At 39.9% G+C, this 17,440-nt stretch overlaps 1 protein-coding gene across 12 annotated transcripts in view; it reads left to right on the forward strand.

Annotated features, from left to right (window-relative positions):
- SUGCT (succinyl-CoA:glutarate-CoA transferase) overlaps positions 1-17,440 on the forward strand; it is an 800,213-nt gene that overhangs the window by 176,331 nt on the left and 606,442 nt on the right. For all 12 annotated transcript variants that reach the window (XM_064575448.1, XM_064575450.1, XM_064575442.1 and 9 more), the window contains one exon: positions 10,742-10,837. In XM_064575448.1, the coding sequence (XP_064431518.1) occupies positions 10,742-10,837 (96 nt within the window). The remainder of the gene's footprint in view (positions 1-10,741; positions 10,838-17,440) is intronic.

Here is a 17,440-nt window from a genome sequence, read left to right on the forward strand (position 1 = left end):
TTTGCCTATAGTAGTTCTTTCATGTAAAGAAGGAGGCCCTTTTCCTTGTTTTCACATGACCGAATTCCCTTTATCAAAGGGTCAGCTCAAATGTCACTTTTTGTCTTTACTTGATATTTTTTTAGAAGTCTCTTGTGGGGCTGATTATTTCTATTTGAGTTACAAATTTTAACTTTCTTGAGAGAGAAAACTCTCTTATTGATTTTGGGATCTCTGACTGCACCTGACAGAGTGCTCTGCATGTGAGGCCTTATTAAATATCTGTGCTACTTCTTTTTTTTTTTTTTTCTTTAACATATAGCAGGAGGGGAAGAATGAAGCGGGGGAAATCGGAGGGGTAGACGAACCATGAGAGACGATGGACTCTGAAAAACAAACTGAGGGTTCTAGAGGGGAGGGGGGTGGGAGGATGGGTTAGCCTGGTGGTGGGTATTGAGGAGGGCACATTCTGCATGGAGCACTGGGTGTTATGCACAAACAACGAATCATGGAACACTGCATCTAAAACTAATGATGTAATGTAGGGGATTAACATAAGAATAAAAAAAATAAATATCTGTGCTAAATGCACGAAGGAAGCAATAAACAAAAGCAACTTGCATTTCTCATAACTTCTTTTTAAAACTAGTGTTGCAGAACAATGTATTACTTTATTCTAAAAACAGAAATTAAAAAAATATTTGAGTATGGTTGACATACAACGTTACATTAATTTCAGGTGTACAGCATAGTGATTCAACTTCTCTGTACTTATGCTGTGCTCACCACAAGTGTGGCTCCCATCTGTCACCATACAGTGCTGTTAAAATATCACTGACTATATTCCCTATGCTGTGCCTTCTATTCCTGTGACTTATTCATTCCAAAAATGGAAGCCTGTATCTCCCACTCCCCTTCATCCATTTTACCCACCCCCTCTTACCCCCTCCCTCTGGCGACCATCAGTTTGTTCTCTGTATTTATAGGTCTGATTCTGCTTTTTGTTTGTTTATTCATTTGTTTTTAAAAACAAATAAAGATTTATTTATTTGAGAGAGAAAGAAAGAGAAAATATGTGAGGAGGGGGGCAGAGGGAGAGAGAATTTCCAGCAGACTCCCCACTGAGTGCAGAGCCCAACGTGGGGCTTGATCCCAGGACCCTGAGATCATGACTTGAGCGAAACCAAGAGTCGGACGCTTGAACCACCCAGGTGCCCCAAATACAAATATTTTAAAGAATGAAGTTATATAAAATGTAAAACCATATTTGAAGAAAACATTTGAAACTGAAGACATCATAGGACTAAATAAGTAAACCATGTCATTAAATGTTACTTTTCTATATTTCCACTTACTCATCACATTTTTTTCTTTTAGTTATTCATAACCACTTTTTGAGTGAAATGATTGACTGGGTCAGTGGTTAATGGTAAGAAATATGTTTGATGTATTATCCTAAACATGCTTTTGAAATTCTGTCTCTCTCTGTTGTCTGGTCTTACCTTCTGGCATTTGATATCCAGTTTCTTCATGTCTGATTTTGATTCCGATGGATTGGCAAAATTATTCTGAGTATAATGCAAATATTTTTTTCTTTTGAGTTTAGTACATAAAATAAACATCAGTATGATTTGACTACCATTAGTGATAGTTCAGAGGAATGTGAAATGTGTATGTTCCTTTCATTAAGTTAAAAAATTGCCATGAAGAGAAGGATTTGATAATATGTTCTTCCTTTGCTAAACAAATAAAAGTAGAGATTTTAAAATTACATAACAGCTCTGCTGGTTTTTTTCAGTGTTTACAAGTAAAATGTTTGTAGGTTGAAGTTAATTTCTAATTACATTGGTATAGAAGCCAAGACAGTTGCAGCAAGGCAGAAGTCTTTGAATCTTAAGTTTTACATAATAATTAAGGTCAAACTTATCTGTCGAGGTTTACCTAAGAGAAAAAGAGGTTTATGACAGATTTTTCTTTACCAAGGTAGCACAGTCCCGTAAAACTTGCCCAGGATCATGGCCATTCAGAAATTTTAAGGAGTCTGATTCTGTATGAAATGTAGTGTAGAAGGCCAGGATCTAGACTAGCTGAGTTCAGGTCCTGGCTTGTCCATTTACTTGGTATATAATCCTTGGGCAGATTCTAAACTGCTCTGTGCCTCAGTTTTCTCATTTGTAAAATGGGTCTCTCATACAGTTGTCATGTGGATGAAATGAGATAATTCACATAAAATGCTTAGAACAGTACACAATAAGTGCTTAATAAGCATTAGCTTTTATCATCAGCTACTAGTGAATACTAGAAGCTTGAAATGGTAAATGTAGTATGAATAGGTAGAATTCTTATTCTTTTTTCAACACAGGACAGCCAAAATACCTTCTCTACTCCTGAATGTTCTTCCTCAACCCTAATGATTCTGAAGGATTCCGTTTACTTTAAGGTGTGAGGGACAAAGTGTGGTGGATTAAATTGCATAGGAAGTTTTGACATGTAAAGTAATGGTGTTAGGATGAAAAAGATGTCAGGATCTTAACAGTTCTTTCTGATGGGAGGATAAGTCTTAAAAGGTGTATTCTCTATGAATGCTGGCCCCTTCATTTATTTTTTAATGTATTTCCCCCAGAAGATGTTTTATAGTTAGTGAATGAGTGAAGTTGAGCAGAAGAATGTGAGGAGAATTATTGATTCAGTGAATGATGTGCTTTCTAAGCAAATGTAAAGGACAACTGAGTGATTGTGTAGGGATTCCAGTCTACTTGAGTGATCTGGGGGCCCGTGCAGGGAATATAGACTATGAAGCCAAGGATATGATGAAGGATGCAGAACGTGAAACCAAGCGCTAGGAGGGTGAGAGGGAGTGGGAGCCGGGAGGTTGGACAGAGAGAGAGGAGGTAAGTGGTGTAGGGATGGGTTAGAGAGTAGAGTGACCTGCGTGTGAGCCGTAGTTTTGCCATTCACCAACTTGCTGTTCTAGGTGTATCTAGGTGAGACACTGAATCTCCCTAGGCTTAGTTTTCCCATCTGTAAAATAGAGGTTGTAATACCAACCTCACGTGAGATAATTTGGTTTCATTCATTGTCCGTTTTATATTCCATATAACAGTTGGCTTCTCCAATTCTTATAAATCAATGGCTTCCCGTATCCCAGATCCTTACCCAGGCCTGCAGTAGGTACATGATCTGGCGCTTGCATGCTTCCTTAACCCCGTCTTGTACTACTGCCTCTTCTACTTACCATGTTCCAGCAACAGCGACCTTCTTTCTGTTCCGAAATATGGTAAATTTTTACCGCAGTAAGGTCTCTTAATTGATGTTGTTGCCTAGAAACATTGCCCTACATTTTTCACATGCTTTCTACAGGTCTTGGGTTAAGTGTAACATCTTCTAAGAGGCTTTTACTAACCTACTAGTCTAGAAAAGCCCTCTTACCATTTCTTGATGTTTTCCTGTTTGTTTATGCCTGAATGTACCTTACCCTGGAGCATAAGCTTCGTGAGAGTGCAACCATGTCTGTCTTGTTCACGGTTATATCCCCTGTGCCTTGAACAGTTCCTGGCACGCAGTAGGTGTGATATCAAGATTTTTGAATAAGTGAATGAATGAATGAGGTGCTGGTTGACACTAAAATAAATAATAGTTATAATATATATTAATATTAATAAAATAAACATTCCTTTTCTTTACCTTAATGACTCCTCTTCTTTTTGTGCTTTCCTATAAGACTGGAACAGGACATCTACAGATGAACCTGGGGGCGCCTGGGTGGCTCAGTCCGTTGAGCCTCTGACTCTTGGTCTCAGCTCAGGTCATGATCTCAGGGTTGTGAGATCGAGTCCTACATCCGGCTCCATGCTCAGCAAGGAGTCTGCTTGAGATTCTCTCTCTCCCTCTGCCCTTGCCCCCACTTGTACTCTCTTTCTCTCTCTCTCTCAAATAAATAAATCTTAAAAAAAAAAAAATAAAGATGAGCCTGGAGCATTTTGTAGTGCCACAAGAAAAGGAAGTGCTAAAAACAAAAAAAACCTCACAATGATGGGGTTTATGTCAGAGAGATGCAGGAGCCAATTGTGAAAGAGCTTCCAGTGACCAAAATGGAATGATTTGAGCAACAAAATAAAGTAGTATTGGATTATAACCCAGGGTATAAAATAAATACCCATGACTCTGTGCTGATATAAAGAAATGATTGAATAAATAAATAGGGGAGAAGAGACAAAGTTCCTGTGCAGAATTCTAATAATTTATGGGGACAGTTCATCCTCAAGAAGGAGGAGCATGACTCCCCCCCCCTTAAGTGTGGGTTGTGCTTGATGACTTCCTTCCAAAGAGTACAGTGTGGGAAGGGGGAGAAGAAAAAAGAATGATTTTGCAGTGGAGATACCTGATAACCACCACCTCAGGCAGGTGATCAAGGTCAACACCAACAGTGATAAGTCCTATCCATAATTTGTACCTTTGATATAATGTGATGAAAATGGCACTTTACTTTTGTGCACTTTCTTCCAAAAATCCAAACCCCTATAAATCCATACCCATAATTTTCTAATTATGAGAAAAACATACAAAAAAGTCCCCATTGAGGAACATTCTCCAAAAAATATCTGATCCATACTCCTCAAAACTGTCAAAGTCATCAGAAGGAAGGAATGTGTGATAAACTGTTACAGTCCAGAGTAGCCTAAGGAAACAACGACTAAATATAACATGATATGTACCCTGACTGGGATCTGGGAACTGAAAAGAACATTAAAAACTAAGAAAGTCTGAACATATGGACTTTAATAATAATGCATCAGTGTTGGCTCTTTAATTGTAAAATATGGATCACACTGAGGTAAGATGTTAATAATAGGGGAATTGGGATGAATATGTTAATGGGGATGAAAGGCACAGTAGGGAATATAGTTGGTCGTACTGTAATAGATGTATGGTGGCAGATGGTAGCTACCCTTGTAGCGTTGAAGTCGAATCACCATGTGGTACACCTGAAACGAAGGTAACGTGTCAACTAAAATTTAAAAAATAAATAAAAATTACACTCAAGCAGAGAAAAAAATAAAAGTAATAGGGGAACTGGGTGTGGAGTATATGGGAACTCTTTACCATCTCGGTAAGTTTTCTGTATTCTCCACCTGTTCTAAAATAAAAAGTTGAAAAAAATTGTAAACGTTTCCCCACATGGGACTATATTCTTCTGTTGTATCATTTGAAATGCCTACTTTGTCTGCTGTTACATATGGACATCGTAGTTTATTTAACTTACCCCCCGTTTTGGGGTATATTGGCGCTGGTAGTTTACTTGCATCATTGGCCATATGATTAGAGGAAGGGCTGTTTTTGACATGGAGACTCACCTTCTCTTGTTTTATCTTATTTATGATTCCTTCTCTAACTTTACGTCTTTATATTTTCCCTTAGGGAATGACTTTAAATACTTTCTATATGCTGGTGACTCCAGCCCGAATGATTGTCTCACAGGTATCTCCAATTCAACATATGCAAAGGTGGATTCTTATTTTCTTTCCCTTCACCTTGTTCCTCTCTCTGACTCCCTTATTTCTGTTAATGCCTTCAAGCTCACCTAGATATTCAGGCAGAAACCTGTTCTGTCCATTCTGTCCCTAACATATTTCTTAAACCCACTAGTTTTTCTGTTTCCACTGCCACCAACCTGGTCTGAGCTATCATCGACTTATGCCTGGACCTTCACAATCTCCATAACTGGCCCCCTTTTTCTCTTGTCTCTATTCAGTCCATTCTTTGGATTTAATTGCAAATGCAGAGGGAAGCCCTATGAGTTTTAAATAGAAGGATGATGTGCTATAATTCTTGATTTTATTTTTATTTTTAAAGATTTTATTTATTTATTTGACAGAGACACAGCGAGAGAGGGAACCCAAGCAGGGGGAGTGGGAGAGGGAGAAGCAGGCCTCTCCCCAAGCAGGGAGCCAGATGCGGGGCTCGATCCCAGGACCCCGAGACCATGACCTGAGCCGAAGGCAGACGCTTAATGACTGAGCCACCCAGGTGCCCCTAATTCTTGATTTTAAAATGATCATGGTGAGGGGCTCCTGGCTGGCTAAGTCAGTGGAGCATGCAACTTTAGATCTCGAGGTTGTAAATTCAAGCCCCATGTTGGATGTAGTGATGACTTCAAAAAATAAAACAATCATTTTGAAAGGTATGCAGAGAATGACTCCTTACCCATTACCTGCAGGAGGTGGTGTGATCTGTCATCCTCTCCGATTTCATTTCCTATCTTTTTCTTGTCATGCTTCACTTACATTGGTCTACTTTCGGATTTTTTTTCCTTTTCTCTTTTTTCTTCTCTTTGCTGTATGCCACTCTCTTGCCTTAGGGCTTTCACCCATGTTGTTCTTTCTGCTTTTAAACTTCTCCCCATGGCAGTTCCTGTAACTGTTTAGTTGTCTTCTTCACTTTTCTTAAGTCCAAAGAGGGCAGGACTGCATCTTTCCATTTACTTTTGCATACCTGGTACCTAACACAATGCCTTCTACAAAGCAGCACTCGTATTTGTTGAATAAAACTAATCATTACTGTTTTCATTTGTGCATTAAAAAAAATTAGTGCAGAAGCTCTATGTTAGGTTCTGTGAGAACGTACAAAGAGTTTGCAGTACACAGTTCTTAACCTGAAATAGTTCCAGTTGAAAAGGAGAGATAGGATCAGCTATATTGTAGCATGGAGGAGGACACTGTAGTTGGAGTAGTTTACAGTTCTGTCATTAACCAGCTGTGTGACCTCAGATAAGTTATTTCCTTCTCTGTTTCTTTCCTTAGCCGTCTCTAATATTAAGGGGTTTGGCTAGATTTTCCTGAGGTTTTGGTTCTCAAATCTGGTGTGCAGTGAATGATGCATTGGTTAAATTATTTTTTTTTCCCCAGGCTCCATCTCTGGAGAGTCTGATTCAGTGGGCCTGGGGTGGGGTCCAAGAATTCTCCAGGTGATTATGATGCACAGCTAGGTTTAGGAACCACTGATCTAGGTCTTCTTAGCTAGACTATGAAGGTGAAGCCGGAATAGGCAGGTTAAGGTGTTGTGTTTGTTCAGAGGCAGGGAAAATAGTTTTTTGCTTCAGTGATGAGGGGGACTTAATGGAAATGGTGGTGTTGAAAATGGGCTTTCAAGAGTGGATGGAGAGATGGGCGGGTGAAGAAGGGAAGCATGACTGGTGTTCAGTCCAGCTCAGTTGGAGGCCAGAGTCTGTGCAAGGGAGCAGGAGGGAAAAACCCACCAGTTATGATGCAACGGACCAGAGTTTGAGTGTTGTTTTCCCCACTTTCCCTGTCATACTTGGTTGTCCTTTTGGAGATGAAAGATTCTATTATTGCAGCTCAATCCTCATTTGGTAGACGTGAGACATGGGGTGGCAGACAGCATGGGGCTGCTTTGGAAAATAATTGGGTGTATTCTTCCTCATGTCTTTTGGGGCTGTGCCCTTTGAGATCCTCTTTGACCACCCCATTGGTTTTCTGGTTAGACACACAGAATACCAGGACCCACTATGTTATCTAAAATAATAGTTTTGCTGTCAGAATGATTATTATTAAACCAAAGTTGGTCTTTTTGTTTAGATGAAACCATATAAAGGCAACATTCTGAGTAAATTATATAGCATCCACATGATGAAATAATGAGCCTAAGTTTAGGGGATGAAAGTAATGATCTAATGCAATATTTAGAATGGATATACAGTATGTAGTTATTAACGTAAAAGTCACATCCTGCATTCTTTTGATTTGTGGAAAATTTGTCATTAATTGCCAGGAAGCCTGATTTTTCATACATAATCACGTCATAGCTGTTGACTTTCTTTCCCTTCTCCTGCCTTAAAATACTTCATTGTAAATAGTAGATTACTCTCAGATTTGCAATGCCCCTTTTAAACAGTGGGTTGCTAAGTTTAGCCCTGTTGCTCTCTATTTTTTAAAAATAGAATTCTTTTTCCCCCCAGATTTGCCTCTGAATAGTTACTGACAAATCATGCTTTGTTTTTGGGTGGCCGTGGCTTAAAATCTTATCTAACCTTTCTGCCCAGTGGGAGCCTGCTAGTTCTGAAATGCTTTTTGTTTTCATGAGTTACCATTGTGTGGAAGAAATAGATAGAGATCCCATTTAGAAATAGTCTATGAGATAAGTTTTGAGTGTCCATTCAAACTTACTCTAAATAGGGCTACTTTTATGAAATAGTTGTCAAAGATACAGTTTAGCAAGGTAGGGTCAGAAACACAGAAGTCAAAATTGAGAAGAAAGAAAGAGGTCATGAACCAGAAATGAGGCAGTCAGGCTGATCTCCAGCCTAGAATCCAGTCCATACCTACTCCTGTCAACCATCTCGGATCAATCTAGGATTCACAGGTTAACCTGTGATCATCCAGTCAGTCCTACCTCTTTTTTTTCTTTTTTTTAAAGATTTTATCTATTTGAGAGAAAGAGAGAGCAGGAGCAGGGGGAGGGGCAGAGGGAGAGAAAGAGAGGGAGAAGTAGACTCCCGGCTGTTCAGGGAGCCCAATGTGGGGCTTGATCCCAGGACCCTGGGATCATGACCTGAGCCGAAGGCAGATGCTTAACCACCTGAGCCACCCAGGAACCCCAATCCACTACCTCTTGCAGCTATGCTGATGTTGGTCTATTGCCTAGCAGTTGACTTTGAAATTAAAAAAGTAGAAATACCAAGCCTCTTATGATTCTTTGCTTGCAAAGAATTACCTTTATTAATGTGGATCCAGCACCAGAGCAACTTGGAGAGTGACTTTCACCGGAATTTATTTGAAAGGAACAAGCCCCATCCCCACTCCCAACAGAGCTAGATCCAAGAAAAACCTTTCTTAGAGAAAAACCTCAGACTTGAGAAAATGTCCCCAATTTCAGGAAGAGCTTTTATGGGAAAATGACTACAGTTGCATCTCTGGTATCTGCCAGACTGTTAAGAAGAGTAATAGTCAGAGGTGTAGACCTGGGAAGCAAATATAAGACCATTTACTATTTTGCAAATTGTGTTTTGTGTTCATGCTGCCCAGGGTGACATTGGAGACCAGCTTCTGCTTCAACAAGAACACTCGGGTTATTACCTGCTCACATATTAGGATTTCATGCATTATTCGGTGTGATACAGGAGTTCTGCTTTAAAAAAAAAAAGATTGAAAACCATCCGTTTTGGTCAAATGCCCAAGATTTTATAGAGAATGTGTCTGAAGGTCAAAATAGTTCAATTAAATACCTACAGTTGTACAACTACTTAGAGTCGACAGAAATGAAAAACCCTGAAACTGGACTTCCCATCCAGTGCATTTTTTACTACAAAATGTTGATTTGATTTTCCATTTTGAAAGACACAGAAGTGATCTGTGAGATGGTGATTAGCGCTAGGCAGCCCCAGGCAGCCCTGGAATGCTCCGTGGTTCAAATGCCCGAGACCAGATGGAGGTCCAGAAGTGGATGACTCAAGGTTTATTAGTTTTGCCACCTGGGTGGTACAGCCGAACCAGCTGCCATAAGGCAGTTCCAATTTCAACAGAGCAGTAAATGAACATAAAAGTGAGGGTCAATCCCACGAATAAAGGAAAGCAGAGTGCTGCTCTAGGAGATTCAAGCAGGCTGAGCCCTATCGATAGGCTGTGTGGGAGGCAAGCCGCCGGGCCAGGTAGAGGCCAGTCACAGGTTGCCTCCCCAAGCCCTGAAAAACCACCCCTGGAGTTGTTGCAGGAGCCAAACTCAGTTTGGGATCTGCTTGACTTGCTGGTTTGGGAGGCTCCCCCTCACATTGATGATCTAGGATGGGAAAATGAGCCCATGGTATATCATGATTATGTTATGAGCCAGAAGCTTTTTTTCTGGGAACTATGGATGGTTGTTATTAGGTTTGTCTTTCCATAGTTTGGGCCCTAGGAGGCATGTTCCATTTGTGGGAACAGAAGCTCCTTGTGGCGGGTCACTGGGAATCAAGTTCATTATCCTCATGTTATCCTCAAATGGAATTGAATTATTGTAGGTTTTCAAGCTATGTGTATGAAATACTGCAGGAGTCAGAGGTTGACTCTAAGGTTTTAGGTGACCCCTTTAATAGATCTAGGGCTTTTGAAAACTGAACTAAGTATAATAATGAGGGTGTGGGGTTAGGACTAAGTTGAGAGGGGTAGAGCACTTTTTGTGTAAATGAGGACGATTCACTGAGGAATTTTAAGAAGTCAAATAATTTGGATCCTCTGTGTCAGTAAGAATGCTTTGGGCAGCTAGTAACAGAAAACTTGACTGAACCAATATAAACAAAATAGAGGTTTATTATTGTTATTTTTGTCATGAAATGAGAAATTTAGAGGAATATGGCTCATGACTGGTTCAGCTCCTCAGTGATGACAAAGGCTCTTTTTTTGTCATCTTGACCCAAAGTAAAAGGATGTGGGTGAAAAGGGGAAAGGAATGTACTGGTTGCTGATGTATTTTGCTGTGGTCTTGATGCTAAAGACTGGCCCAAGGTTTTATCTACAGGGTCGACCCCTGTCTTCAGGTAATCTTTTCCAGAGCCCAATGTTATTCATACTTAGTCTCATGCAATAATGTAATACTGCTCTTCCTTTCTTTGTATGATGATGCCCGTATATTTGCTGATCTGTTTGGAGTTGCTTCTCTCTCTCTCTCTTTTTTTTTTTTTTGCAATGACATGAAGTGAATTCAAATGAGAACTTTCGTAGTATAACCTTCTGCTTGTGAGTAAACTACCTTTTTTTTTTTCTCCTGGCAGGTGGCATGTTTGACCCAGGTAGCTGCTAATTATCTTATTGGCCAAAAGGAAGCAAAACGTTGGGGCACAGCTCACGGCAGTATTGTTCCTTACCAGGTAGGAATGATACACACAACATAGGGTTGGGCTGCTCTGATTTGCAGTTTTGTATGATGAGTTTGGGAGATTATTTCTCTTTTTAAGAAAGAAAAACTTTTAGGATATTCTGTTATACATCTTTGTCTGACTATAACAAGGTTCTGTTGTTTATTTTAAATTCTGTGTTTTGCACATTTCTTCATCAGAAGATTAGTAACAGGATGCTTAAATGGATCAAAGGAACTTGCTGAAAGTGAGTGACTTTTGGCCTCATTTGATGGTTTTTTTTTTTTTCACCCCAAAGAAGCACTGATTGTAGCCATTTTATAAAGCATGGTTTGTTCACCATGTCAGTTATAAACCAAATGTTACCTACCCCAGCTGACAATAATATTCTCACAGGGCTGGAGTAAAATGAAAATTTGCGTGTGACGGATCTTTATTTTCAGAGCAAAGCAGATGGTTCAGGAACTGCTGTTCTTTATTAAGTGTCTAAACTTGTCCTTAGAAATTCTTGACGTTGGCTAGTGTGAATGAATATGTGAAGGAACTGTGATCCTTCGCAAATAAAAATGAGAACAGAAACTCCAACTCTTCTTCCAAACCCCTAACCTTTGCTTGACTCGATTGTATCATTTTCCACTGTATTTACTGATGTATCTGTAATGTCTTCTGTCAGAGTTGGAAGTTTAAGAGTAGAGGTGTCTTTTTTTGTTTTTTTTAATCACTGTATCCTTTCTCACATCTACGAGCAAAAGCTCGTACCAGGCACCGTATTAATATCTGTTGAAGGAAGGAGTGAATTTTACTGCGGCCATTTCAGAGCGAGTGCTCTTGACGGAGCACATCAAAGCTAGCATTTTCCATTTGCCAGCAAATCCATCAACACTGCTAATCACCCTTTTAGTCTTAAGAACATCATTTCCTTCGGCCACACTACTTTCTTTCCCATTTCTTTTAATAAAAATTTGAGCAATTCAGTGACCCAATGTGAGTCTAGAATTTTTCTCCATTTCTATTTATGGTCTCTTTACACGTGAGGTGTTACTATGATTTCCCTGTAGAACTGCCTTTTGACATAGTTACAGTTGTAGAACATTTTCTTTAGTGCCTTCCCTCTTTCCTCCAGCAGTGCTTTTATTTATTTATTTATTTTTTAGAAGATTTTATTTATTTGACAGAGAGAGAGACAGTGAGAGAGGGAACACAAGCAGGGGGAGTGGGAGAGGGAGAAGCAGGCTTCCTGCTGAGCAGGGAGCCCAATGCAGGGCTCGCTCCCAGGACCGTGGGATCATGACCTGAGCTGAAGGCAGATGCTTCACCGACTGAGCCACCCAGGCACCCCCAGCAGTGCTTTTATGACCAGCATTAGTGACATTTTGGTTCCCTACTTCTGAGCCCTTTGTGGCTACCCTTACACTTCTAGCCAGACCTACCACGCTTCACAAAAGTGTCAATTTTGCACTTTTTAGCTATCATCAAATTTAGCCTTCTCACTTCTCAGATAGGAAATTTGATACCTGAATTGCATAGATGGATCCCAACTCTGATCTGCCTCCTTGTTGACTAATCCTTCAGATCCTGCTACCTTTGACAAGAGTGTGCTATGATTCCAGTGCCTTCTCCTCCAACCCACACCCTCTCCATCAGACTTGCTCCTGGCTAAAGGGTTGCATCAACTAACTGATCCTCCTCATTGATGATGGAAATCCCTCTTATAGGCATTTAAGCAGAGGGACATGTTGGAACCCCTGGGAATTCATCACTAATAATGGAAGTCTAGTCTTCAGTTTTTGGTGTGTGGAGAAAGTGTTTTTGACTTGGAAAGCTTTATAGTACAATTCCACATCACATCACGTGGGAGGTGTTCACTATGTTCTAGTATAAGGTTTACAGTTTATTTATTTTCAAAGAATGTCTTTTTAAAAAGTGTGGTATAGACCTCTGCTGTCCCTCCTGAGGGTTTGCTCCAAGAGCTCTGGCATCTTGGATGTGCTCTCAATTATTTCACTGTGCCGTAAAATGAAATTTAGAATCCTTGGCTTTTATTACGGTAGGCAAAGGATATGGGAAACTCCGTGTGTGTGTGTGTGTGTGTGTGTGTTCTTTAAAGACAGAACTATACTTTTCCTGCTTGAATTGTCCCAGTCACATAAAGTGGATACTGTGCTGATTTGATCCAGTTGATTGCAGCTTTATTATCTGTAAGAAATAAGAGAAGATCTACTAGGGTCTTTCCTCAGGAACTCAGAATTAATTTGTTTCCCTCTTGGTAGTGGACTGGTTCAGCACTGTGATTAAGGAACAAATGCAAATTCAGCTTGAATGAAACTAGCATACTAAGATGGATCCTAGATATGCTTCTAGACCTTGGTCTGTTTTTAATTTTTAAAATAGATTTGGGAAATATTTTTATGGGTGAGTGCCAGGATAATTATAATTCAGTTTTCTGTAATAATTATAGCTTTGCCTCTAATTTGAGTTGTCTGAGTTTTGAGCTGAACGTCTATAATGGAAGACCCTGATGGTCCCAGGAATTAGTTAGGTACCCTGCTCACTCTCCTTAATTCTTGTTAAACCCCATCTGAAAGATCACAGGCCTTGAATGCATGAATATAAATTTCTAAAAAGTAGTGATCCTTGGTTTGTGTGTTATTTTACATATACACAATTTTTAACTTCTCAGATTGATTATCCACTTGTGTTCTTTCTTCCCTATTCTTTGCCAACTTTTTAAAAATGAATAAGCTAAACAAAAGTAGACAGCATTGAGATAGTCATTTTGCTACTTGTTGAACATATTCTGGATGCTTTTCAGATTTTTAGATTTTATTTATTTATTTATTTATTTATTTATTTATTTATTTATTTATTTATTTAAGAGCAGAGGGGTGGGGTGGGGGGGAGAGAGAGAGCGAGAGAGCAAGGAAGGGGAGGTAGAGGGACAAGCTGACTCCACACAGAGTGTGGAGCCCAACTTGGAGCTCGATCTGACACCCCTGAGATCATGACCTGAGCCAAAATCAAGAGTTGGGTGCTTAACTGACTGAACCACCCTGGTGCCCCATGAGAATTCAGATTTTTAAAAATAACTTGTGGATTTCAGTGCTTCTTTTGTTTCCATTACCGTTGGGCCTTGCCCCTGAGAAACACACAGCCCAAGGGATTAATAATTACATAATGTTAATGTAAATATATATATATATTTTAAAGAATTTATTTATTTATTTATTTGAGAGAGAGGGTATGAGCAGGGGGAGGGGCTGAGGAAGAAGCAGACTCCCTGCCGAGCAGGCAGCCCAACCTGGGGCTCGGTCCCAGGACCCTGAGATCATGACCTGAGCCTAAGTCAGAGGCTTAATTGACTGAGCCACCCAGGTGCCCTGAAATGTATCTCAGCCATTTAAACAATTATATTTATAATGACAGGAGGGTTTGGGAGGCTGGGAGAGGAGAGTGCAGAAAAAGCAGTTGGCTGGTCTTCAAAAAGCATCTGTTTTATTGTATAACATACTTATCAGTGGGGCCACTTCCCTTTACCTATATGATTAATATCATAATCCCCCTAATTTCATAACCTGCGTTTATCCAAAACTCTCTCTCAAATTTCTTCAACATCCCGGGAGCCTGTATTTGCATGTTCTCCTCTGCCTTGTGGGTTCATGATCCTCACTTACCTCAGCCTCTCTCCAGTATCATAGAAGATCCATTCACAAATATACTCATGAAGAGAGGAGACTATACTGTATATTTTCAAGGAAAATGGGGGAGGTTTTTATAGATGAAACTTGTACAATCTCGGATAGGAGACCTCATCTTTTTAACCATGCACTTTGGCTGCTACTAGGGAGTTTCACTATCCTGAAGAGCATATCAATCTCCCTATCCTTTCTGTTTCTCTTTCTCTCCCTTTTTCTTTTCTGCTTCTCTTTGAGATCAATAAATTTCTCTACTCTTAAACAGAATTATTGTGCTTGTTAGTGCAAGCACAGATATTTGGGTGGCCACCTTTATCCTAAATGCTTAACAATGTACTGCTTCTGTGCCCTTAGGAGCGCGCTCGCATGTGGATCTAATGGAAGCCTACTCAGCTCTCTCTGTGTTCCTCATAAGACCATCTCTCTCCCAGTCTGTACTGCTTGCAGCAGGCCTTGGGGAAGCTCACGGGGTTCTGTGTCCTTCTTGTAAAACCACAGCTTCTTCAGCGACAGCGTCGCCCTCATGATTGGTATAAACTGCCAAAGAGACCAAACCGGGGGATGAGACAACCACAACTACCTCGTTCCCTTAAAAGAATACCAGTCCCATCATCCTTTAGACATTTGCCTCAATCACCCCCAGGACTCCAAGCCTTCCGGGTCACCTGTTATGACCTGGACATTCATTCCCATATGGCTCTGTGCATCTCTTCCTTTGACCCAGTCATTTCTTCTGTCAACAATCTTCATGGCTTTACAATCCACTTAGATGTCCCAGCAACATCCTTAATGATTTTTCTTGTTTTTACTTGGCCACCACTCAGATATTTCTCAGACTTTCAGATGCATCTGAATCTCTAAATAGAGATCTTGTGAAGATGCATTGCCTGATTCCAGGTGATATTGATGCTGCACTATGAGTAAAAATGTTCCTGATCGAGACTTTATTTTTCTTGGTGACTATACCATCTGCTTTGTATTCAGCTGGCAGAATCCCACTGCTGATTAAACTTAATTCTCCTTCTCTTCCATGCCCACAGTCACGTAGTGTATGGCTAGAGGAAAACATAGCTACCTTGTCAACAGTCTTACTCTCAGTTCACGGCCATCTTTCTCAAGTGGGCCCTCAGCCTTACCCACAATCCTGGCACGCTACCTACACATTTATTTTCCCTGGGATGACTATTTCACTTCTTCTCTCTCCTCAGATCTTCCCCCCTCTGCATCCTTAGCCAAAGATGGTCTCTTATTTCACTGAAAACAGATGCATTTGGAAGAGAACTATTTCATCTCTCTTCTACCATACCCCCCAAGCTCCTACTTGTGTGTTCACTTCATTCCTTCCTATCACAATGGATGACTTGTCCCTTTCCACATTTTCCCTACTTAAAGGCATTGTTCCTGCACTTTATCTCCTCTAACACCTGCATTATCTATCAGTGGCTAATGATATGACCATGTCCTTCACCTTAAAAAAACCCAGCAACCTTCCTTAGACCCCCAGGGCATCTTTTTCCATCTACCATCCCATTTCTCCATGCTCTTCTATTACAAAATTCCTCAAAAGAGTTCTGGCTGGTATCTGCTGGGAAGAAGCATTAGTCTACAATTTACTTGGACCTCACAGTCCAAGAGATGCTGCAGTCCTCAGTCCTCAGCAGTTTGGGTGCTGTGGAGTAGCTAGGCGAAGCTGACTTTCTGAACAGTTCATTAACATGACTCTTTTTATGCTATTTCTTGAGCCTTTCAAATGTAGGGCCTTCAAAAAGAATTTTTCCTTTAAATGGCCTGATAATTCACATGGCAATTTCTTTTAAACCTTTTTTTTTTTTCTGGAGTACCTTCTAATTCAAGAAATTGAAGAAAACAATTATTCAGATGATTAAATAAAATCATGTCTTCCTTTCCTCAGTTTGGGCTCATTCAACCAAGGAATAGAGCAGGAAGCTGTGCTATGTTATTTCTGGTATGGACATTATACTGTATATTTAATTTGGCACAAGCAGAGACTCAGACAGGCAGTAAATTCCAAGTTTGAAGAGATGCAGCACTTTGCTATCATTCCTTAGAAAACATTAAAATGCTGTTAAATCATAATAGATTAGGTAACCTTGGGAATATTTTTTTTTAACCCATGTTAAGGATTTTTCAAAAAGTGAAAATATAAATGATATACGTGTCTCTTCTTGTGTGACTTTTTTTTTTTTACCATAGTTACACTAAAGCTGAAGTTTGAAAGTATAATTTAAACAGGCATATAGTATCACATCTTTAATTTAATTGATGCATTGGTAATAACAGTAAAAATAATCATGCAGGCTTCCATTGAACATATACTCTGTAACCGTTTTATGTGTGTATATATAATTCTTTTCTTATTTTATACTGATGAAAGGGAGACCAAGAGAGAGAAAGCAACTTGGCTGTGGCCGTAGGTAGAATGTCAGAGGACCTGGATCAGAACCATGGTTTTAATATTTCAAAACTTGTTTCCTTTCCTGCTATATCCAAACTAATGGTTCTTTTGGTGCTTGATACATTGTGGGTGCCTGTCTTTTAGTTTCTTTGATAGATGGTAGAATTCTTTTAATCTTTTTCCATCATCTCTTTGACAAATGACCCATTTATTATGACTCTAGAGGTATCAAACCTAATAAGTGACCTTGAAATATATTTGAATTCTGAGCTATGGGGCAATTGTAGGTTTCTGTCTACCATGTTTTCAATTTATGCTTTCAAATGACTCTTGATTCTTCAATTAAGCAACAATTTCTTGAGTCCCCTATGGAGTAGGCAGTGGTTTAATTCCTGAAGGCTTCCAGATGAGGAAGAACAGGGCCCTTGATTTCAAGGAATTTAGAAGCCGTATAGCAGGCGCACCTGGGGGAGCTTGAGGTTTGGAGTCAGACCTGGGTTCATAACT

The sequence above is a fragment of the Mirounga angustirostris genome, unplaced genomic scaffold (assembly GCF_029215605.1).
Source record: "Mirounga angustirostris isolate CCGP_5_RB_7025 unplaced genomic scaffold, mMirAng1.0.hap1 SCAF_12, whole genome shotgun sequence".
Classification (NCBI taxonomy): Eukaryota; Metazoa; Chordata; class Mammalia; order Carnivora; family Phocidae; genus Mirounga; species Mirounga angustirostris.